Here is a 21,909-nt window from a genome sequence, read left to right as displayed (position 1 = left end):
AGAGGTTAAAGGGGGCGGAAAAAAGCCCCAAAAAGCCCATACGCCATCATGCTAGTCAAGATCAAGAAAAAATTACAAGCCCCTTCTGCCTTAAGATCGACGCGAATGGAAACAACGGCTTATCTTTAAAATAGAGCTCTAGCGTCCTGCAATCTGCCTGAATTTGCCTTCTGCAACATTGCACTCGTGCAGAGGGGGGCGAAGTTTCCTCAGAATTTGTCAGTTCACCGTGAGCTTGATTTAAGTAACCCATCGGTAACTGGCATATCGTCCAGCTGTTTCACTCTTTCTGATGATTTTGACAACCTGCCCTCGTCTCAAACCCAAATACTTCGCCACTGGATCACCAATTTGAATTCTGGGTAGCTGAGATTCCTTCAGCCTGTATCTCTGCAGCAGTCTTTTCTTCTCTTCCGCGCTCAACAATACATGTTTTGGCACCAGCTCATGATGCGTGATATTGACCAATAACTCCTGCTCCAAAAAATGTTCGCAGAAGCGTCCGGGAATACCGGTCAATAGGCGGATCGCGGAGGGAGAAATGGGAGATTGTGTTATAAAGATGCCGGTGTGGTAGTTTTGTTCGTCGACGAAGTGGTTAAAAGCGCGGACCTGCTTGGTTCCTACACCTTGGGCGTCGGCGCAGAACTCGACGTAGATGGTGCCGCATTCGGGAACGGGATTGGGTTTGGCGGGCGAAGCGAGAGGAGTATACTTTTCAATCATGGTTTGTGAGGGCCGGGCGCTGATGCGCATCTTGTTGCGGCTGCGTATACTGGTCAGATAGGAAACAGACGAAGTGAACATGATCATGCTTATGGCATATACGTACTCGGGAAAGCCAAGCGCATCGGAATACTTTGTTCGAAACTCGGCTAGAGGAACGTTTACTTCTTCCTCAGTAACCTCATAACCCTAGAAGATATGACTTGATTAGCAAACTCTTTCACGGCATATCACACACCCGCCCATGCACGCGAGTTACTGGGACGGCATACCCTGTCAAGTAACATCTCAAAGACTGTTCTCCATGTGCGCCATAACCGCGTCATCTCGCGATCTGCCTCCGCGGAAGCCTTTGAGAAATCCTCGTCCGCCATCGTCGCCAGCGCTGACGCCTCCGCGGGTCGCAATCGAGTCTTTCAAAGAAAGAAAGAAAGAAAGCTGTAGGGCCACTAAAAGTACTGCTGATAGAACCTCAAAGAAGTTATCATCACAGTTCTTCCTTTTTGAATCGCCGCCTAAGCACAGATGCCAGCCAGTAAACAGGTTAGCAAGAAGATGTTCTCGAAAAATCCATCTCCCATCGCAGCTCTCAGATTGGTTGGCGCACGGGCCACCGACTCACACTTGTTTCCCCCAAAAGCAAAAAATTGGCCCTGAAAAGTCAAAACTGTGAACAACACAACCTTGGCTGACAATCAGGCCAAGTGGTTCAATTGCTGACCTGGTGTGGATATCACTCTAACATCTACCTGTTGGTTGAGCATTAAATATATTTCATTGTTATCCTGCCGCACTCCGGGCTTTTCCTTTGATTAGTCGTCTACATGGCTGCTGTCGTCGCTAACCCAACCCCGGCTGCTGAGCCAAAGGTTCAGCAGCCCGAGAAGCCAACAACTAGACCTGAGAGGCCAAATGAAGAAGCCTACAAAGAAAATCTTGCAAAGGCTGAAAAAGAGCTTGCATCTGTTCAGCAGAAATTGGTGCGTTTGATGATTGTCTCAGCGCTATCTACACATGGCGGTGACATCTAGTTTCAAATAGTCGCTAACCAGAGTAATTTGCATATATTTAGGAGGCAGTGAAGTCAAAGCTGGATCTCGGAACCCCGCGCAACCAAGACTCGCCAGTTGCAAAGAAACAGCAGGAACTGCGCTCCCAACTTGCATCCATCCGCCAACAACAGCAAGGGTTCAAAGCATCTCGCGCCAGCTTGCAGGAGAAGATTAATGCGCTCGATAATTCAATCAAGTCTCGTATTGCCGAGCAAAAGGCTGCCCGAGGCCGAGTGGGCTTCAAAAATGTCGAAGAAATCGACCGCGAAATCCAGCGTCTCGAGAGACAGGTCGATTCTGGTACCATGAAGCTCGTCGATGAAAAGAAGGCTCTTGCGGAAATTTCCAGCCTCCGGAAGCAACGAAAGGGTTTCTCCGGGTTTGAAGAAACCCAGAAGCATATTGATGATCTCAAATCTCAATTGACTACCTTGAAAAAGGGCCTCGATAACCCCGAACAAAGGACTCTCAGTGACAAATATACGGCCATTCAAAAAGAGTTGGACGAAATCAAAGCTGAACAGGATGGTGTATTCAAAAACATTAAAGCTCTTAGAGATGAAAGAAGCCAGCTCCAGGGCCAGGTGCAAAAAGCTCGTGCTTCAGTGAGGGAGATCAAGGATACTTACTACACCGCTCGAAAAGCTTACAGAGAGTATGAGCAAGAGTTAGAGCGAATCCGCAAGGAACGCCAAAGAGCCGAAAGAGAGAAATATGAGCGGGAGAGAAAGAAGAAGATCGCCGATAAGAAGTTGGAGGAAGCTTCCCGACCAGCCTACACGGACGAGATTCTCACCGCTCAAGGCCTCATTCGTCACTTTGATCCCAACTACGACCTTTCATCCCTTGGCTTGGCCGAGGATAAAAAGACCCAGTCTGGCAACTTCCGTGCTGAAATTGGCAGAACAGTTGACGATGCCAACATGAAAGGAGTCCGCGTCGTGAGAAAAGAAGACCGTGACGATGACTACTTCGTTGGTGGTGGAGGAAAGAAGAATAAGAAGGGAAAGAAAGGAGCAGCGACCAGCGAAACTAAGTCACAATTTAACCTTAGTTTCGGCGTCATCGAAGAATTTTCCCGCGTCAAGGTGGATCCCCCAATGAATCAGTCCGACGTTCCAGCTGTGATCGAAAAGCTTGTCGAGAAACTGCGCGATTGGAAGAAGAATCAAGCTGCCAAGACTGACGAGGTATGTAGCACATGTCTTTATTCTTGGAATCCAGATACTTACAGTCGATTAGAACATAAAGAAGGCAAGGGAAGAGCTTGCCAAGCTCGAGGAAGAGGAGACATCTGTCAACGGTTCGACTGACCATGCGAAGAAGCAAGCCATCAAAAATGCAGGTGTCAACGGCCATGTCTCTGCTGAAGCTGAACTCAAGCAAGAAACCGATGCTGTTGCCGACGTCGCCGAAGAACTTAAGGAGGCTAAGCTTGAAGATAAAAACTAGACACTTCCAATTCACCGGGCTTCATGCCCAGCAGATAAAAATGTTCTTTAAAGATAGAACTTTACCGCAGAACTAATGACTACCCCCTTACATATCACTCTCCTATCCCTTTCATTATATGGCCACTTTCGCCTTCTCTGTTAATTCTTTTTAGGCCACCCTAGTTCCCACTCTCTAGAGCAGCTTTTTCCTGGGCTGCTTCAAATTTTTCTGTGTTATTAACATTTAACCCCCTTTGTTATTTCCTGTTCTTTGCTTTAATGATGGAAATGACCTAAGCGATGTTTGGTATCTAGCTAGTACTGCAAGATATACCAGATATTGATTGTTTATCCTCCAGGTTTATGAACCAAAGTGGCGCCACCTCACCATAATAATCTCAGTCGAGGCCAATACAATATATGGCAATGTTGTGCTTTGAATAACAAAGACTTCAACATGGCTTCATTTTCACTGTCAGCAAGCGGTGTACGGAGTACAATCTGTATTTATGATGGCAAGGCGGTTCTCTTTACATGATAAGTCAACATCTTTGGCTGGTTGTTCTTAGGGACCACTGGTACAATTTCCCATGAATGAGGACCACAACCATTAGACTAGAGCTTTCGCATGGGAAAAGAGAAGTTTGGAGTAAATAGCACAAAAAAAAAAAAAAAAACAAATAAAAATAAAAATAAAAATAAAAGTAAAAAATAAATGCTGACATTTGCAAAGCAAAAATATTAGCTCCGTAAAGGAAGTCTAGGGAGAATCCATGTCTAGATGAGAACTGCCTCATCTATATTGAAGTACCTAGTCAGTGCAATTCAAGGAACACAGCAGATAACCATCTCACAGAAACACCTGCCCACTACGACCTGCAGAGACAAAAAAAATGCATGCTAAGCTCAATGTAAAGCACTTCCAAACAGCCAAACCAGATAATAATATCTCCAGTGAACAAGAGAAAAACTCATAGCACATACTCTAAAGCAAGAACCATCAGCGAATAATGGAGCACAAGCTAGAAGTTCGAGAAGCTAACCACCAAAACACCACCAGCTGCCCGGGAAAAAAGAGAGAAAAGGAAAACATCTGTCTCCCCACAAGCTGCTCCCAAGTCTGCCCGATTCTGAGCACTCAGAAGATGATATCGAGACAGCAGCAGCACGCTAAGGCACCTAATATACCAGCACATATGCCAGTTCCCATATCTTTTCTTCGATCTTCGACATACTGTCCCTGTGGCGGCGGGTATCCTTGCTGAGGGGGCCCGTAATACATTCCTTGCTGTGGATAGCCCTGCTGAGGAGGAGGATAGTAGCCTTGCTGTGGCGGAGGATATTGCGGTTGCTGGCCGCCATAGTAGTCTTGTGAGGCACCTTGAGGCGGGTAGTTTCCAGTATGGGCCGGTGGAGGATAGGCTGGAGGTGGAGAGCTCTAGTGGAAAGGTTAGTATAGGGGTATTTAGCAGCAGGTAGGCGATGAAAAGTTGATAGGGCAGGGGGGGGGGATCGTTACAAATTTGTCCGCCATTGTGGTTGATGCTATTCGGGCTAGTAACTAAGCTCCAGAAGTGGTTCCGGGCGGGTTTACGGAGTACCAGGAAAGATAATGATAGAATTTCTATGTGCAGTAAGCGCAAAGCAGGTTCGATAGAACCAGGTACCTCTAGTTTTGAAGAAATGTCCGTTGCGGGATTGAAGACTTGCACGGCTGCTGATTCGGTTCGATGACTCGAGTCGCTGGTGTCTGGGATTTTGTATGGGGGCGAATTGATCAGCACTCGTCAGCACCAACTTAATATTCCAGCCACGGCGTCACCGGCGATAGGGCAGTGGCTGAGTAACTAACCAAGTTAGTTAACTAAACCAGGGCTCGGCTCTCTTGCAATTAATTTTTGAGACCAAGATTCTCTGTCCTCCGGAATGTTCCAAGGAAATTCCAAAACTTCCAAGAAGGAGAGAATTTTTGGAGTAAAGATAAATTTTAATCATACCAGCAGAAAATATGGCGGCAAGTTGCAACAAACCAAAATCCTCCCTTCTTCACAAATTAGAATATTAAGCATAAGAGATTCCATTCAATTGAATTCTACTCCGGAGTTCTGCCCGTATTAGCATTTTCGAATCATGGGCAACATACAACTGATATTGGGCCAATAAAAGGTTGCAAAATTGGCACCATCTTCTCCCCCCAGGAGGTTTCAGTATTTCCTCCAAGCTTCCACTTGCCACGGGGGGTTAACAAAAAAAATGCTGGCAGGCATAAAACCTTGTGACCAACGTCAACCCCCATTGAATTGTCCAACTGGCCCGTCATACAATAAATTACAGCATAACTGACACTCACAATGAACAATGAAGCTTAACCCAGGAAAAGCTATCGAAGACAATCCCCATTGGGAGAATCTATGAGATGGACAATATGTCGGCTGCTGATGTCCTTTGCTTCCCGCATGTAGTCAAAAGATATTTGCCATGTGGTGATAACAGAGTTTGTGGCCTCTTGATCTTGACCAAGGCGCCCCCTTCAAGGATTGTTCAAGTTGAAGACATTTGTGTCTCCCATCACTCCTCTGGAACTTTAAGATACAGCTGCACTTACAGCTGCACTTACAGCTGCACTGAACACTGTGATTCTCTTTGCAATATATATGATGCTGCCTGGATGATTGCAAGTGGTATAACTTCAACTTTATTGTCACTTTCCCCTCTCAGTTTATTCTTCAAGAGGGTTATCCATGCAACTTCAAATCCACGGGTCAACTAGCCACGAATTCCAGTGCAAAAGAATCCATCTCACGGTCCCTACGTGTCTTTGAGACTTCCTACTATATTGACATTAGGTCAATCTCGGGCATTTCGATAAGTAGCGATTCGCTACAGGAGCATCTCAAATGTGTCGGTTATGCAGAATGGCCGAAGTTGAGTCCCAGGCCATAAAAATGGCAAAATACGTAATCTCCACCGACGGTTGTATCATCACTTCCGTCTTCTAAGATCTCAATACTTTTACTTTTCTTTTCTGTGGTGACGCATGCATTGACGTATGCATTGATTCCTGGAGTTCCTGGCCATCGAATTTTGCGGGAGAGGGTGAAGCGCGTCTTAGGCTCTCATGAATCTCGGTCCAATTTCCTGATAGGTCTGGAATGCTCCTATCTGGGTGCTCATACCCATCGTGGTATATGCCATGATCAGTGAGATTTTGCTCGAAATTATGACTATAAGTCCCACTACTGGATAGCTGATCTTTGATGGATCGATTGTTCATGGATTCGCTATTATGTGACGAAGTCCGGCGGTTCTTTATTCAGCTCAAAAACAATTCTCAAGGAGTATGGTCAGAAGAAACGTAAATAAGCTTAGTAAAGTGCTATTGGCACATTATAATGGCCCTAGACATACATTTTTAAGATCGCAAAGATTCAGCTATCGTGTCTGGCAAGTTGTTTTGCGCGCTTCAAAAGGCCCGGCCCATATCGAATACTAAGTCCGGGAGCGTAATAGAGACATTCTCTTTAAATGCGGCTCGACACCATCGAGTCGTAAGCTTTGGCTGTCTTTCTCAGTAGGAAGGATGGTTAGTCCTTGTAACATTCCTCCGGTTCAGTTCCCCCAATACAAACTCCGTTAATTAGAACTTCGAAATATTTCCCTTAGAGGTCGGCGCATCGCTATTGAGCGCTCATTTGACCGGAATGCCCGGTTTTGAATCCTTTTGGTTTAGGCTCAAGACTTAGGCTCAATGGCCTCGGCATGAATCTGACCGTTAATTTGGGTATATGTGTTGAGAAGCAAAAAACATCTCTGTTAGCAACGGCTTGCTGAGTTCATTGCCTGCCGCCGCTTGGCTCTGGCTTCGGAGAAAACGTGACCTTCAGCCACTCGCTACCTTAATTAGCAGGGGTTAGTTACTAGGCATCGCTTTTAACACTGGAGGAACTCTCATTTGTGAAATTGGTCTCTCGTGGATGGTGATTGCGCGTAAGCTTGGAAGCTCCCGACATTCATATCCCCATTCGAACCAAAAACCGAACGGGTCGGGGGCAGCCAACTGTACCCGGCTAATTTGATTTTCCGTCCCGGACCGATCCGCAACCTTCCAATTCCAAGGTTGGAACCTGAAAGTGGTTCCAACTCAACTCCCCTGTTGAATGGGATCCCGACTCTACTTTTTTTACTCTCCCAAGGGCAACACTCACGAAGTCCAACACCCGAGTTTCTTCAAGAATTCAAAAGCTCGCTAGCATGCAACATAGGCAAGGCGGGCCATTCTTGGGGTCTTTAGAGAGGCGTTTCTGCTTCCCAAGCTATAGTGCCTGTCCAACACCTAGTTTCCGGAAAATGGAAATCAAGCGCCGCTGTCTATCCCTTTGGAACTTCGATATGGATACGGATGATGGTACCTATATGCCATCCAAAAGTTGCGGGATAGCATTGGGCTTCAAAGTTTTCTAACAGATATTCGACGGCGTTTATCTTATGTGGCTAGATAATTCCCTTTTTTGGCGGCTGTGGAACATCTCGCAAACTTTGGCGAGTGATTAGCTGCTTAAATATACCCAAGGTGCAGGTCTATCTTGACCCTGAAGCGGAAGGGCCTAGAACCAAGAATTAGCCGGAAAATGGGACAGGCGCCGCCGGCGATGAATACCGCTCTATTCAAAATTACAATTCTATCGAGGTGACCTCTACTCTGTATGCATCTTTCTCCTACAGGGTGATGTAAACCAGCTTGAATCTAGCTCTGAGCCGGACTGTGTGAAAAGGATTTGAGAAATTGCATATTCAAATTAAATATAGGAGCTAAATATTCCCGTACTCCGGAATTACTAATTTAAACGAACGCAGCACAGTAATTAAACGCTGTGCTTACGGAGAAATATTGATCATTGGATTTACATCCTTCAATGTGGGCACGGAAGAGACCCCCTTTTTTCGGACAACTATTCGATGGGAAGTGCAAGCATTGAAGGCATTCTATTACGGAATTTGATACCAAGCCGTTCGGGATACTGGCTTCCTACTTGGCTGCATTAGTTACAAGCTCTTCAAGGACCCAACCGCCGGCCAGCAATGTCTTGATGGTAGAGGCGGAATCTTTGAAGCAGTAAAAAGTCGGGGAAGGATGATTATTTAGCTCGACGACCACCGCAAGATGGAACTATCATTTGGCAAACATGCGTGGATTCAATGAGACTGTGTGGCTAAAGGGAGACGAGAAGTTGAAGTTGGCGGAGGATGGGCCGGCAAGGAGACCTTTTTTATTTTGGGGCGGGGGATTATAAAAAAGCAAGAGCCAGTTCGCAAGTAGGACATTCTAAGCGTGGTCTCTTCTATTCGGCTAACTGTCAACTAAAGTACTTTTATAAGGTCTGGACATAATGTCAACGCTGGAACCCCGTTGTTCATCAGGTAATCGAGCAGCGGGGCTACTTGGCTGGAGAATGTTGGCGAACAGATTCTGCATAGAGAGTACTACCAAACCGAATTGACTTTATATCGTAGATTATCTGGGAACCGTCCGAGAATTTGTTTCTTGAGGGGGTATATAACGAGGTATTATGCTTGTCTCCGATACCGGCGATACCTTCTGGCCCTCAGCTCTAGCTAATATAGAAACAGTGGAAGACCTGCTAAAGAGCCATCGACGTTAGTGATGCCTTTAATAGTGTTGGGAGCTCCATATTTTCGTAATCACCTACTTCGGTAATCTAAGTAAGATTCTCTCAATGCGCTTGACCATATATCTAGAGATTGAATCCCGCACCGCATCGATCGAGAGGTTGTTGGGGTCCGCTTCTATATTTCATATTGTTGGGAGCATTTTTGATGAACTCGAATAAAAAATGGGTCAAGATAAGAGCGGGGCATTCGCATGCTTATGCCTTCTTGCGCATTCCATAAGACAATTTCCTATAAATCCACAATGAAGCCTTGGCCCCGGTGACGTGGCAAATCGATTGGGCGTGCAGCAGGCAAATTTGATAGGGCATCTTTGGTGCCAAAGGGTGGGATGATCCTACGATCCGGCAGGGAAATAAACCATCCTAACGGAATTTCAGCCGCAGGACTACCTCATATGCCTGCGGCCACGACCATATTCCCCTGGATCCACAGATCTCCAGCGGCTTGTATATCGATCTCTTCTAGGCGAATCAACAAACGAATCGTCCTCCTCGTACACATCAATGTAATCCTCCTCCGTCATCGAAGCGGTTACACTCTCCCGCGGCTCAACAATCTCTGGTGTCCTTCGTCGATAGGAGCGCGCATTCGAGTGCCGCGATCGAGTGGCTTCGGATGTCACTACAGACTCCGATTCGCTAATCCTTCTGCGGTTTAACGAAAAAAGAAGAATGCCTAAGATCAACACGAAGCTTCCCACCGCGCCGATCAGGGCGCCTATAACAACCCCCGAAGATGGATGCGGGCCTGTGTATGTGTTGGGAATGGATATCATAGTGGTTCGCCGCCTTAATGTCAAAGCAAGCCCATTATCCGGGCTTGCCCCCGATCGAATCTTTGTAAACATGGACACCGCTCCACCATGGTGTTTGAGGCCATTTTGACCCGTTATTGAACGGAAAGCATCGACTTTTGGAGGACCTGAAGCGATGAGACTGGGTTTGGGGGGCATTGGAGCGAATATGGGTTGATCAAGAAGAGAGGCTGGGCAAGGATAGTTGGCAAATTGACAAACACAACGTAGCAAATTGAACTTTTCCAATCGAGTTGTAGAAAAATGGTCGTCGAGGACAGGATTCGGCAACACTTAAAAGAAAAGCGAGTTCGATTGCGATAGCGAACCGTAGCACGTCAATGTCGAAGCATTCTCTGATGTATCCTCAAAAAAATGGAGGAAAGGTACAAGAAAACTCAGAAGTCCAACTCGACATCTAACTAAGTTGACTACCATACGCGAAACCCTCCGTCCTGCGTTTTGGCAGCGCTCCGAAGCTTTTCCACTGAGACGAGACGACGCCGGTTGTGACGTGCATTTTAATTGGGATGGCGGGGAATGCTCTACATGTAATCCGTGAGCCGGTGGCTGGGGACTTCCCGCCCTGCCAAGCCTCGCGGGTGGGGCACTGTAAGCTTGATTTGGGCCAGGTTGGCGAATGGAGCTCAGGAACCCATCAATCAGGCTATGGAGGTGAGACTCCAGTGATCTGAAATGTTTCCAAAAGAATTCTTTTATCCAGGAGGAGACTGACTCCAAAGTACCGTACATGCTCTAATATTCTACAATATGCAACACAGATCACGCAGCTTTCCAACGGCCTCCCATTCATTTGAACAGCATCCCCCTTCAACAGTCTGGCAGGTCTTCTCTGCATTCGGCACATTCTGTCGCTCTTGCCCCATTATAAAATGGCCTCTTGTTTGGTAACATCCTCGCTCTCTTGACCGTCTTCACCCAATGCCTGCGACGTCTCAAGACTTTCCTCTTCCTTCTTAGCGGTGGCTGCATCCCGTTTGTGGGTCGTATTGACCAAAGGAGTTTCGTCATTAAACAGACGCAGAAGCATAGCGCGACGCTCTTCCTTGGGTAGCATCAAGTTCAACGAGTAAAGACTCCTCCATAATGGCAAAACCATGTGCTCACTATCGCGAATGTTAGTGTGAACCCAGCAGTCTCATGTTGCTTTTATAAAACTTACTGGAATCCGTCTTCTTCGTTAGTGGGGATGAGTTTTAGGACACAACATCCCATATCAACGTCCCTTGCCCACTCGCCAAGTTCACCCAACTCTTTCCAACCACCATCATTAACTTTGGGGAACATTTCAACCAGCAGCTTGCGCAATGTTGTCTTTTTGTAGATCTTAACTGTGCGGCCCGTACCAATCCAAGGCTCAAGAAGTGTAAGACCATCTTTTTGAATTCTCCAGGGACAAACATCCGGGCGTTGCACGTCTTGTTTCACGAACATTTTCACACCACAGTGGACAAACTTCATTCCGGTCCCTTCGTTTTCGGTTAGGATGTCCCGAGCCAAAGCCGTAGTGTAGTAAATAGTTTTGTGAGGGCGTCCATCGGCATTCCGTACCATGAACCTGTCCTTCGGGAACTGGGGAGATAGATCATAGAACTTGAAGATTGTGTCAAACTCTTTGAGCTGAGAATCTAGATACTTAAAGGGCTCCTCAAATTGTTGTCCGGATTTCTGTTTTATCGGCCGCGAGAGAGCGATTTCAGATTGTTTGGACGCCGGCGCCACGGCGCCGGTTGTGAGACGACTAGCTTCAGCACAAGCCTCATCCGACACTTTAGCGCGTTTCGTTTCGGGCTCCTCGTCAAGGTGATCGGAGTTTCTTTTAGCTGGAGACAGCGCACTCTGGGCTGACGCGTTTGGATCGGTATTGCCAACATTTTCAGTGGTGTCAGGAAAAGCTAGGGCATTTTCAGTTGCGATTGGAATAGGTGTGCTATGAGAGTCACCGGTTTCACCCTCTACAGGCTTTAGCGCATTCATTTTTGAGTTCTCTGGTTTCGCCCTGATCTCTCCCTTCTTCTCCAAGACGGTGATGAAAAACCCGCCTGTATCTTGCTGATGGGGATACACGCGCATGCAACGTGAGAGATTGGCTGCCTCACTTTGCTCAGACGGTGGAAACATTCCTTCGACAATTCTTTTGAGCGTCTCATCTCCGCCATCCGCTCCCTTTTCGACGTCTTGCCAGGTGTTCCAGATCCTGCCTTGCTTATCCATTACCGTCCAGGATGTAAGCCCAGGAGACCTCCGTAAACCTTGCAACTCGTTGCTGCAATCAACAATCTCGACCTTTTCAGGTCCTCCACACCGGTCGATTGCACTTGCAATCACAGCTTCGTTTTCGATTGGGTTCATGCTGCAGGTGGAGTACACCACACGACCCCCAGGTTTGAGCATTTGCAGGGCACGAACAAGGATTCTGGCCTGGGTTGGATGTAAACCGATGCCGTTAGCTGGATTCCAATCCTTCCAGACGTTAACATTCTTTCTAGCCGTGCCGTCACCCGAACAAGGCACATCAGCGAGGATCCGATCGAATTTTAAGTACCGGTTCGGTGAGCGCTTTCCGTCCGCGACAGGGAGGGAAGGCAATCTGATTGACGGATACATGGTAGCATCATGATTAGTGACCAATAAATTAGGGGAATTAAGTCGCTTCATCTGATGAATTAACATGTGGGCACGTTTATAGTCGCTATCGTTGGCAATCAGTAACCCGGTTGACCTTCCATCATCTTCGAAACCGTCCAATTCGGCTTCCCCGTTCAGTAGGTCAGCAATCTCCACTCTGCCTTGCTGACGAGCCACCTGAGCATCCTTATTCTCAAGCTTATCAGTCATGCTTTTCATCTGTTCCTCCTCGCCCGCATGGATCATCTCCATCAGCTGCGCGGATTTGCTTCCCGGAGCTGCACACATGTCCAGGACAACCATTCCGGGTCGCACATCCAGCAATAATGGGGGAATCATGCTGACAACTTCTTGGCGGCTAATGTTTCCAACTTCTGTTTCTGAAACAAGGAATTTGTGAAAAGATGCAAATGGAGGGAAGCGCCTGACTACCTGCTTCGGAGTCGTCATGGACCAGGCCAACTGGTCTGGATACCACGGAACAGGCTTGGGTGGCTCGACAAGTTCGCCTTCATATCGAATTGAGGTAATATTGGGAATGTAAAAGTCCTTGAGGCGTTCTTGGACTGCGAGAGCGTGTCTATCAAGAGAAAGCAGAAATGTTAAAGCAGAACACCAACTAGAGAAGGGTGTGGAGCATACTTTCGTGAGCCGGTAAATCGAAAACTGTTGGGAAGGTCGCGTCGCAACGCTTCCCAGAACTGCTCTTTTTCATCCTCAGGGACAACTTTGAGGCCATTGTAATAGCTCTCAAATTTCTCGTTGCTCTTCACTATAGCGGCATAATTTGTCGGACGGGTTCCGCGTCTACCACCACCACCAAACTTGCAAACAATGCGATACGTCAGCTATATTCAAGAACTGGAAAGTTCGCAAAAGACATTAAGAAAGAATTTACCTTTTTGCTACGTCTCCCCATGATGATTGAGTCAATTTGAAATCCTCTCCATCTCACGGGGGGGTTTTTTCAGACATCAGCAGAAATGTTCGGAAAAACTCCCATCCCGATTGCCGCATGCCGCCCGCCTGTGCCCATCGCCAAAGTTCGCAAGTGTTTGAGGTGACCAATTAGATGCCTCGGGCTTTCGGAATGGAATAACGATATTACGTAAACTTAATCACTTCGATTTACATGAGCCGCCTTGCCAAGACGAGAAGAGACTCGCGTTCAGGGGCGCCTCAGATAGCACATCGGACCTTGAGGTGCAAGATGACATGGCACCCGGCTTCGAGGCCCACTTAGAAACGAGCTAGGGGCGCAAAAATTAAGGTTGGCCGCTGTATTTTCGGTGAGCCAAGGACCCAAGCTACAGGACCATCCTCGCGATGTTGGGTTTGAGCCTCAGCTGGGTCGACAACTCGAACGCGTCCACCCCCGTATCACATTCCGCAATGATTGGCGCTGGCTTACATCAAATAAGGACTAACTGTGGGGGATGCATGAAGCACATACTGGTGGAAAAAGCCTGTTTAGGGTGAGACAACGTACGGAGGACACCAATCGCCAAAGCGATTGTCGGATTAGACTCAAGCCTAGCCAAGCAAGAATTGCAATTTCCAAACTAAAAAGGAAAGCTGTTGAAGCACGACCCTTGCCCGTTGGCGGCCGTAATACGGAGTTGCTACTCAGCTCCAAGCAGCCGATCCCAGATGGCTATCAGCTTGGAAGTTTACCATGCAGTGTGACGGGTACAAAAGTACCAGCTGGCCCGCCCCAGTCGCCATACTTCCACCTCGTCTTTCCTCCGTCACTCTCAGGGTTGAAGCATCCCAAAAAGTGGCAGGCAGTTAACGACATCGAACCCCCACACTGTTTGTCAAAGGCGAAACATTTCCACGATCACAATGGCAGACAAAGCACCTGGTGTCCCCGCTGCGGCTTCGAGCTCCGAGTGGTCTCATTCATTCTGGGCTTGCTGCTCGCCTGTTGATAAATGTTCGTTCGCATCACCAGGCGATTTGCTGCATTCCTAATTTCCTGAACCTCCTAACCGTTTGTTTCGGTAGGCTTGTGCGCCTGTCTGTTTCCATGCTGTCTCTTCGGTCGAACTCAATCTCGCTTGCAAAACCCGGCTGAGAAGCCTTCAAGTTTCAATGGCATGGTATGTCTGACGAACGCTCTGCCGTGATCCATTAATCTAGTTGCTAAACAGACACGAATTTAGTGCTGCGGATGGTGCTGTCTTTCCATGGTCGGCTGTTCCTGTATCCTACAGGGCCTGCAACGAGGCAGAATGAGAGATCAGTACGGCATCAACGGTTCTACTTTTATGGATTTCTTTGCATCGTGCTGCTGCCCTTGCTGTGGCTTGTTGCAAGAGGAAAAGGAAGCAGTTGCAAGAATAGAATCGTCGGGTTATCAGCCGCCACAGGGAATGGTATACCCTTAGGGCCTCACGCCTGCGGCGGAGCCTCCATCGATGGCTTGGTCTGAAAAATGGCCCGTTGCTAGGGATTGAAACGGCTCTGACCATAGATCAAACGAGCTACATGGATCACCCAAAGCGGTCCGTCTTAAAGTGAAGTTTCTTTTGGGTTCTTAGACACCTTTTTTTTTTATGTGTCTCGATTTGTGCATGATACCAGATATATAATTACTTTCGTTTAATTTTGCTCTGTTTAATGAAGAGTTTGGTGCCAGTCGCGAGTTCTTTTGAGGAACTTGAATCTCTAGCCTCATGCATATCAATAAATTTGCGACTATTATGCCCCCATGCAAGGACGAGGGTGTTCTGGTGATAACGGTCCATCATTTTCGGGAAGTCCACCAATTTTGAAAGAGTGGAGATTTAAGGCTTGTTTAAAAGACCTGGGGGCCATAATCTGCACACGAGAACCGTATGTACGAAGAACTCTGGCAGTGCACAATATTAGTGAACCAGCTAGCAACGCCCCCGAAATCTAAAATAAGCATGAATTCCCCTTTTTGCAGTCGGGTAAATCTGCATGCATATCGTCCGAGAAGTGAAGAGCGAGATTGGTATTCATCCCCAGCACAGAGCCCTGATTCTCTCCAGAGCAGTATCTATCAATTTCGTGATTCAGTGATAACTAGTTGGTTCGCCCATGAGACGAGTGACCCCACTGCTGTCCTTCCTGGAAGTAAATAAGCAGCTTCGAGAAAAAGCTACGCTTAGTATGAAGTTATCGAAAGGATGAGTTATAATTTTCGGATTCTACCCTTGAATACTTCATTTGGAGGAGTGGAATAAATGTACTGTACATACTCTGGAAGTCGACCCCAAAAACAGGCTCGCATTCCCTCGTCGGCGCTTCAGGATCGCGGAACAAATCCGGTGTTTGGTGTTATCAAGCCCACACCGAATTCACAACACTTCCGCCAATGCAACCAAACTCGCCTGCGGATCCCTTTTGGGCCTTTGTCACCACATCAGTGTTGCAGCACGGAATTCCAAATTTGATTGACGACATTGGACGAATCATCTCCTTTGTTCAGCTTTCAATTTCCGATGATGTCTTTCGAAACCGGCTAGAAGCCTCGGTGGTGGAAACTACGCGCGCCCTTCCCCGCAATCTCAGAGAGGCTGCGCCTTAGTCCACCCCACGATTTGCAGATTTCGTGGACAAAGATTATAAAGAAGCTACCAGCTGCCCCTCCGGGACCAAATATTTTCTTTTGGTGGAAAGGTTTTAACTGAGATATCTATCGCCAACGTATTTGGCCCGTTGTTTCTCGTGAAAATGTCCTCGACAGCTACAGCTACAGAAACCCAAACGGCCACAAAGCCGGCCAGTGCAGCCAGAGACAATCTCACCATAACCTCGGGAAAACCAGAATTCAAGGCGTTCCCGAAGCCGCCAGTCTTCGAAGATAAATATAAAGAGCGGGAGTATCTCAAAGGAAGACTGGCCGCCGCATTCCGGATCTTCGGCAAGAACGGTTACGATGAAGGAGTGGCAGGCCATATCACAATCAGAGACCCTGTTGACGCGACTACATTCTGGGTCAACCCGTTCGGGGTAGCATTCTCCCTTATCAAAGCATCTGATTTGATCCATGTTGATCATGAGGGAAATGTTATTGGCGGTGGGGAGGTCCGATTGCTGAATACCGCCGCGTATGCAATTCATTCCGCCATCCACACAGCGCGACCCGATGTTATGTGTGCGGCTCATAGCCATAGTATCTACGGTCGCTCATTCTGTGCCCTTGGGAAGCCACTAGACATCATAACACAAGACTCTTGCGCTTTTTACAATGTGAGATTAGACCATGAATTCCGATTGAAGTCCAAGCTCTGTGACGAGACTAACTCCTGACACCAGGACCTTGCCGTCTACAAACAATTCAACGGGATTGTCCTAGCTGCAGAAGAAGGGAAGAATATCGCGTCCGCCTTGGGAAATAAAAAGGCGGCTCTTCTTCAAAACCATGGGCTTCTCACGGTGGGGAAGACTATCGAAGAGGCCGTATTCTGGTTTGTCAGCCTGGAAAAGTGTTGTCATGCTCAATTGATGGCCGACGCTGCTGCCATCGGAAAAGGAGGAGAGACGATCAAGATTCCCGACGAGGACGCCGCGTTCACGTATAAGTCAGTTGGAACCCCGTTTGCGGGGTATTTCAGCGCAAAACCGCTTTTTGACGTGATCCACAAGGAGACGAACGGCGACTATCTGCAGTAACTCGGGGGGAGGGGAGTCATCAGCAAGAGTGGGTTGGGGAGGCGTCAATCACCGGTAGTGTCAGCTACGCAAGTGTTGCGCAAAGTTTGTTCCTTGCACAGAGGAGAATTCTTGTGCTCTCGACCGTGGGAGCTCTGGGAGTCTATGGGAAGCGTCTAGAGGGACCGAGCGATGTAGATATATACGGAGTACATATGCCGTAGTTATGCACACACAAAATGCATAAAGTCCCAAAGCGTCAAAGTGGCGATATATATAATAAGGTTTAAATATTTGCCGGTGACCGACATGATTAATCATCTTGCCACCGTCGCGCGTTACAATTCAGGACCCGGGCTTGGCCCGTGCACCCGCTAGTTGAAATTTGCAGGCGGCGCTGCTCGACCTTTTTTCAAAAAAAAAAAATAAAAAGCTTTTGAATAAAATAACTCGGAATGGGCTGTGTCTGAGTTTTTCTTTCGCTCTCATCTTCTTCACTTCTTCATCCTTCCTCTTTCTTTTATATACTCTACCCGGACGCGTTTAGTTTTCTCGCTTTCATAGTTTTACACAATATTTGTCGGGAAAGCTGCGATGTTTGGTACTCTTCGAGGGGGACGGGTCCTCGTTCGCAACCTCCAAAGATGTGTTCGCCGGCCCAATCCTCTGTCGCTCGTTAATCGGACGCTTCCCCTACCTCAGCGGGCAATTACATTTCCAATTAGAACATTTTATGTATCGCCGTTGCTTCGGAACAGCGCTGGGGAAGCAGTGAGCCCCGTCACCAGCGCAGATGTCCCAACACCACCCGAAGGGGAAACGAAGAAATTGCTGAAATTTGCCGACCTGCATGGTCCAGGGCTGGTGGATAAGAAAATCGTGGATGCTATTCTAAAAATGGGCATTACAGACATGACCGAAATTCAAGCCCAGACCATCAATCACACGCTAAACGGAAAAGATGTGTATGTTGACGAGAAGCTATACTCTCATTGCCTACGTGACTAATTATTGAATTTAACAGGCTCGCCCAGGCTAAGACCGGCACCGGCAAGACCCTTGCTTTCCTCGTTCCTGTCATCCAGAAGATAATTCGCGACGATCCGTCGTTGCGGACTGGTCAAAAATTTCGGCAGCGTGGCGGTTCCAATATTCGCGCCGTTGTCATCTCGCCGACTCGTGAACTTGCGGAGCAAATCGCCGAAGAGGCCCAGAAAATAGCCAGATTTACAGGAGTCCAAGTACGAACGGCGGTTGGCGGGACCAGGAAAATTGAAGGACTTCGAAGAATCCAGCGTGAAGGCTGCCACCTTCTTGTTGGCACTCCGGGTCGCCTTATAGATATTTTCAGCGACCCAAGGAGTGGGATTGCGGCGCCGAACCTGAAAGCATTCGTCTTGGACGAGGCAGATCGTTTGCTCGACGACGGGTTTGCCCCTTCTATTATGGACCTGCAGACCTATTTCCCAAAGCGAAGCGAGGTGGACCGTCAGACTCTGATGTTCTCGGCCACCATCGCACCCGAAATTCTAAGCATGGTTCGACGTACATTGAAGCAAGATTTTTCCTTCGTGAAAACCGTCAGAGATGACGAAGCACCAACACATTTGAAAGTTCCACAGAGGGCTGTGTTCCTTGATTGTCGATCGAACCAGATGCCAGCTATCATGGAAATCTTGACGCAGGCGATTAGAAGACATGAAACGGATCCCGTTCAAAACAGCCCATTCAAAGCCATCGTCTATTACAACTCCACAAACGAGGTTTCCATAGCGGCCGCCGCGTTTAACGCATTACTTACCGACCCAGAAAGCCGTTTCTCGCCGCATCCCTTTGGTATCAGGGGGATTGAAATCCATTCTAAATTAACTCAGGCCCAAAGAACGAGGAATTCGGATATGTTCCGTAGAGCAAAATCCGCTATCCTGTTCTCTTCTGATGTGACTGCTCGCGGAATGGATTTCCCAAACGTGACACACGTTATCCAAGTCGGTGTTCCACAAAGCAGAGAGACATACATTCACCGCCTAGGGCGTACGGCTCGTGCAAACAAAACTGGTGAAGGATGGATTCTGCTCACGGATCCTGAGTATCGTGAGTTCAAGACCACACTCAGGGGCCTGCCTATCCAGGAAGATGAGGCGTTACTCAAGACTGCTATGATAGACATGTCACGAGAGAACCCTGATGCCCCTGAGCCCACAGCTTCTATCATTTCCCAGGCCAAGCAAGCATATAGCGGCCTTGATTATACATTAAAAGAGAAGGCATATATGTCCTCCTTAGGCTTAATCCGCTCACGAGACCAGTTTCGCCAACTAAATAATATGACGAAACATCTCTGGAGCCTTGACTCACCTCCTCCTATCTCTCTCGCATTGGCCAGAAGATTGAATATTCGTCATTATCCTGGTATTGTTATCGAATCCGCACGAAGCGAGCCGTCGGCGCTAGGATCGCCCCTCAGGGATGAATCTAGACGCCGTAGAATGACCGATTTCGGAGACCAGGAGCCATACCAACAATCGTTCCAGCGGAACGACCGTCGAAGCCGTAGAACGAACGGTTTCAGTGGCGAGGGGCGGTACGAACCATCATTCCGGCGGAACGACCGTCGAAGCCGTAGAATGAGCGGTTTCGGTGGCGAGGAGTCATATGAACCGTCGTTCCGGCGAAACGACCGTCGAAGCCGTGGAAAGACTGATTTCCATCACGACGAACCACTTGATCCATTGTCCATGGGGGACGAACATGGAGGCAGTGGAAGCAGCGGAAGAACCGATTTCCAACGTTCCGAGACAAGAACCCGCCGATGGAGATGAATGCCAGTTGGCCTTTATTAATCGCCACTCCGTTTTAACCAGCTCGATTTACAGTATTCAAAATTGTTGTACAGTTTCATTTTTTCTGAATGGACTCATCTAGGCGGTTTGGAGTACGACTGTTTATTTGCTGCTACGATTTCGATTGTTCGACTGTTATATTTGCATTAGGTATCATGTTCGGAAACTGGGTCCTGTCTACATTCTTAAAGGTCCACGGAGTTGAAGGCGTCGAGTTACCCCACGTAAAAGCAACTCTCTACGGATAGATCGGCGACCGTCCGATCTGTTTTTTACGCATGCGCTTGTATCCCTCCCTCTGAACATGGCTTTAATACTTTTGTTAACGTGTATTATTAACAATTTCATGGCGTGGTATGCTATACTTCTTGGAAGATTTACTATTGGCGGAGCAGCCCTATCATGCAGCTTTGTCCTTCCTTGGACTTTGTGTATTACTTTCTTTCGTCCCTCGGGCTCTGGTCATGGCGGCGTTGATGTATATGGGCATTGGTTGGTTGCGAAACTATTCTACTCTTCAGACCGTGATACCGAACACACATGTTAGCACTGATATGTATTTTATTGTTGATATTATCTTATACAGGAGTTCATGTATGTCATCTTCGTAAATAACTGTTAACAGGACGATGCCATACCTGCTTCAACATTAAGAGAAACAAGACCAGAAGATATTTCCTCGATGATATCCTTTCTCTGTAGTCCTTCGAGCCATTCTGCGGGGATAGACTCAAACCCGTAGAATGCTCCTGCCAGCCCTCCATACACGGCACCTACAGTATCAGCATCATGTCCCAAATTCACCGCTCTTAATGCGCCCTCCTGGAACGAACTTGTAGTGAAGAAACTCCACAACGCTGCCTCCAATGTCGAAATCACGAATCCGGTAGACTCTATAGTGCGCTCTTCTGTGGCCATCCAATCTGTAACGCCGGTGTACTTCAGGAACCGCAGCCGCACATTTTGATCGTTGAACGGAGTGCTGGCGAATTCTCGGGCGATATCCTCCTTGGTGCCACCATTCACGGCACACACGATAAGTTTGGTGTATAGCATACAGCATTCTGCGCAAGTCGGGTAAGGGTGAGTCACCATAGAAGAACGCAAGGCTACAGAGAGAGCCTGATCGAGATCGTGCGAATAAACAAGCCCGACGGGCGACACCCGCATTAGTGACCCATTACCGCAAAATATCTGGGGAAATGTCAGATCCATCCGTCCATCCACCATCAGCAATAAGCACAGAAATTGGATAGGCTTTCTCGTACCTCGCGCTTGAGTGCGCGATCGATTTCTGGCTGTTCATCATTGTCTGCGTCTGGATCATCTTCACGAATGCTAGCTCTCCGTTGAAAAAATCTTAACCATATCCCAAGCGCAGATGCCGTTCCGGCACCAATATCAAAGCAGTACCCCGTTGACGATAAGTACCCTTCTTTCCACCATTTTATATAGTTTCGGATAGCTGCCTGGGAAACAAAAGTGCCTTTGGATTCAATGAGTGCCTGTGCAAGGCACAGGGTCATTGAGGTATCATCGGTCCAAGTGCTGTCATTTGTTAACTGCGATACCTGTATACTTCGATAAAGGCGCCAATGCTTACCCTGGAGGTACGCCGAAGTTTGCATTGTGCCGATAGCCGGTAACCTTCGCGAAGCTTCCTCTCCGGTGAAACTCTACTGGTCCTCCAAGAGCGTCGACTACGGCCACACCGAAAATCGAGCCTTTGATTTTAGAATGCTTTCTTGGGGGTGTCATGCCGGGTACTCCTGATGGGAACGTTGGCACAAGTCTAAGGCTCAACTTGTTATTTTGTACTCCGTGCAGGGTATGCTGAAAAATTGGCTGATGTTTATTTAAGTTGGCGCCAGGGGACTGGCGGCAAGCTTGTGTTGTTTTTTGGGGGAGGGGGACAGGGAGGCTTCATTGGAGAGCGCCCGAAGACGCCGAATTTATGCGAATCTATACATTGGAATCGTCATTATGGGCATCAGCAACAGACCTGAGATCGCCTCGTGTTGCGGACGAACCCACGCGTTGCGGAGTATGTATCTGCCCGTGTTGAGAAGTTAGCGCGACTCTTTTCCGCCGTTCCTGAT

General features: G+C 47.8%; 8 protein-coding genes across 8 annotated transcripts; 3 read left to right on the top strand and 5 right to left on the bottom strand.

Moving 5' to 3' along the window:
• Positions 1-240: 240 nt before the first annotated feature.
• On the bottom strand, positions 241-1,100 carry RPB5 (DNA-directed RNA polymerases II 24 kDa polypeptide (RNA polymerase II subunit 5); the record flags this gene model as incomplete). Its single annotated transcript, XM_003068783.2, has 3 exons — positions 241-766; positions 833-915; positions 999-1,100. The coding sequence occupies 3 exons, from the start codon at positions 1,098-1,100 to the stop codon at positions 241-243; spliced, it is 711 nt and encodes a 236-aa protein (XP_003068829.1).
• A 315-nt stretch (positions 1,101-1,415) lies between these two features.
• D8B26_002914 (uncharacterized protein) lies at positions 1,416-3,464 on the top strand. The gene is made up of 3 exons (XM_003068784.2): positions 1,416-1,706; positions 1,799-2,968; positions 3,021-3,464. The coding sequence occupies exons 1-3, from the start codon at positions 1,551-1,553 to the stop codon at positions 3,228-3,230; spliced, it is 1,536 nt and encodes a 511-aa protein (XP_003068830.2). The 5' UTR covers positions 1,416-1,550; the 3' UTR covers positions 3,231-3,464.
• Positions 3,465-4,349: 885 nt separating this feature from the next.
• On the bottom strand, positions 4,350-4,745 carry D8B26_002913 (uncharacterized protein; the record flags this gene model as incomplete). Its single annotated transcript, XM_003068785.2, has 2 exons — positions 4,350-4,649; positions 4,731-4,745. The coding sequence occupies 2 exons, from the start codon at positions 4,743-4,745 to the stop codon at positions 4,350-4,352; spliced, it is 315 nt and encodes a 104-aa protein (XP_003068831.1).
• A 4,542-nt stretch (positions 4,746-9,287) lies between these two features.
• D8B26_002912 (uncharacterized protein) lies at positions 9,288-9,854 on the bottom strand (the record flags this gene model as incomplete). The annotated part of the gene is made up of 1 exon (XM_066123988.1): positions 9,288-9,854. One exon carries the CDS (start codon positions 9,852-9,854, stop codon positions 9,288-9,290), a length of 567 nt encoding a protein of 188 aa, XP_065980063.1.
• A 538-nt stretch (positions 9,855-10,392) lies between these two features.
• On the bottom strand, positions 10,393-13,274 carry D8B26_002911 (uncharacterized protein). Its single transcript, XM_003068786.2, has 4 exons — positions 13,243-13,274; positions 12,987-13,168; positions 10,879-12,924; positions 10,393-10,822 (listed from the first exon to the last, which is right to left on the bottom strand). The coding sequence occupies exons 1-4, from the start codon at positions 13,261-13,263 to the stop codon at positions 10,582-10,584; spliced, it is 2,490 nt and encodes an 829-aa protein (XP_003068832.2). The 5' UTR covers positions 13,264-13,274; the 3' UTR covers positions 10,393-10,581.
• Positions 13,275-15,703: 2,429 nt separating this feature from the next.
• Positions 15,704-17,237, top strand: D8B26_002910 (uncharacterized protein). Its single transcript, XM_003068787.2, has 2 exons — positions 15,704-16,565; positions 16,632-17,237. The coding sequence occupies exons 1-2, from the start codon at positions 16,047-16,049 to the stop codon at positions 16,986-16,988; spliced, it is 876 nt and encodes a 291-aa protein (XP_003068833.1). The 5' UTR covers positions 15,704-16,046; the 3' UTR covers positions 16,989-17,237.
• Positions 17,238-17,411: 174 nt separating this feature from the next.
• On the top strand, positions 17,412-20,362 carry D8B26_002909 (uncharacterized protein). Its single transcript, XM_003068788.2, has 2 exons — positions 17,412-17,932; positions 17,992-20,362. Exons 1-2 carry the CDS (start codon positions 17,562-17,564, stop codon positions 19,787-19,789), a joined length of 2,169 nt encoding a protein of 722 aa, XP_003068834.2. The 5' UTR covers positions 17,412-17,561; the 3' UTR covers positions 19,790-20,362.
• Positions 20,363-20,428: 66 nt separating this feature from the next.
• On the bottom strand, positions 20,429-21,568 carry D8B26_002908 (uncharacterized protein; the record flags this gene model as incomplete). The annotated part of the gene is made up of 3 exons (XM_003068789.2): positions 20,429-21,004; positions 21,079-21,358; positions 21,414-21,568. The coding sequence occupies 3 exons, from the start codon at positions 21,566-21,568 to the stop codon at positions 20,429-20,431; spliced, it is 1,011 nt and encodes a 336-aa protein (XP_003068835.2).
• Between the last annotated feature and the right edge of the window lie 341 nt (positions 21,569-21,909).

Source organism: Coccidioides posadasii, chromosome 2 (genome assembly GCF_018416015.2).
Source record: "Coccidioides posadasii str. Silveira chromosome 2, complete sequence".
Taxonomy (NCBI): domain Eukaryota; kingdom Fungi; phylum Ascomycota; class Eurotiomycetes; order Onygenales; family Onygenaceae; genus Coccidioides; species Coccidioides posadasii.
This window is presented reverse-complemented; position numbering and strand designations above follow the sequence as displayed.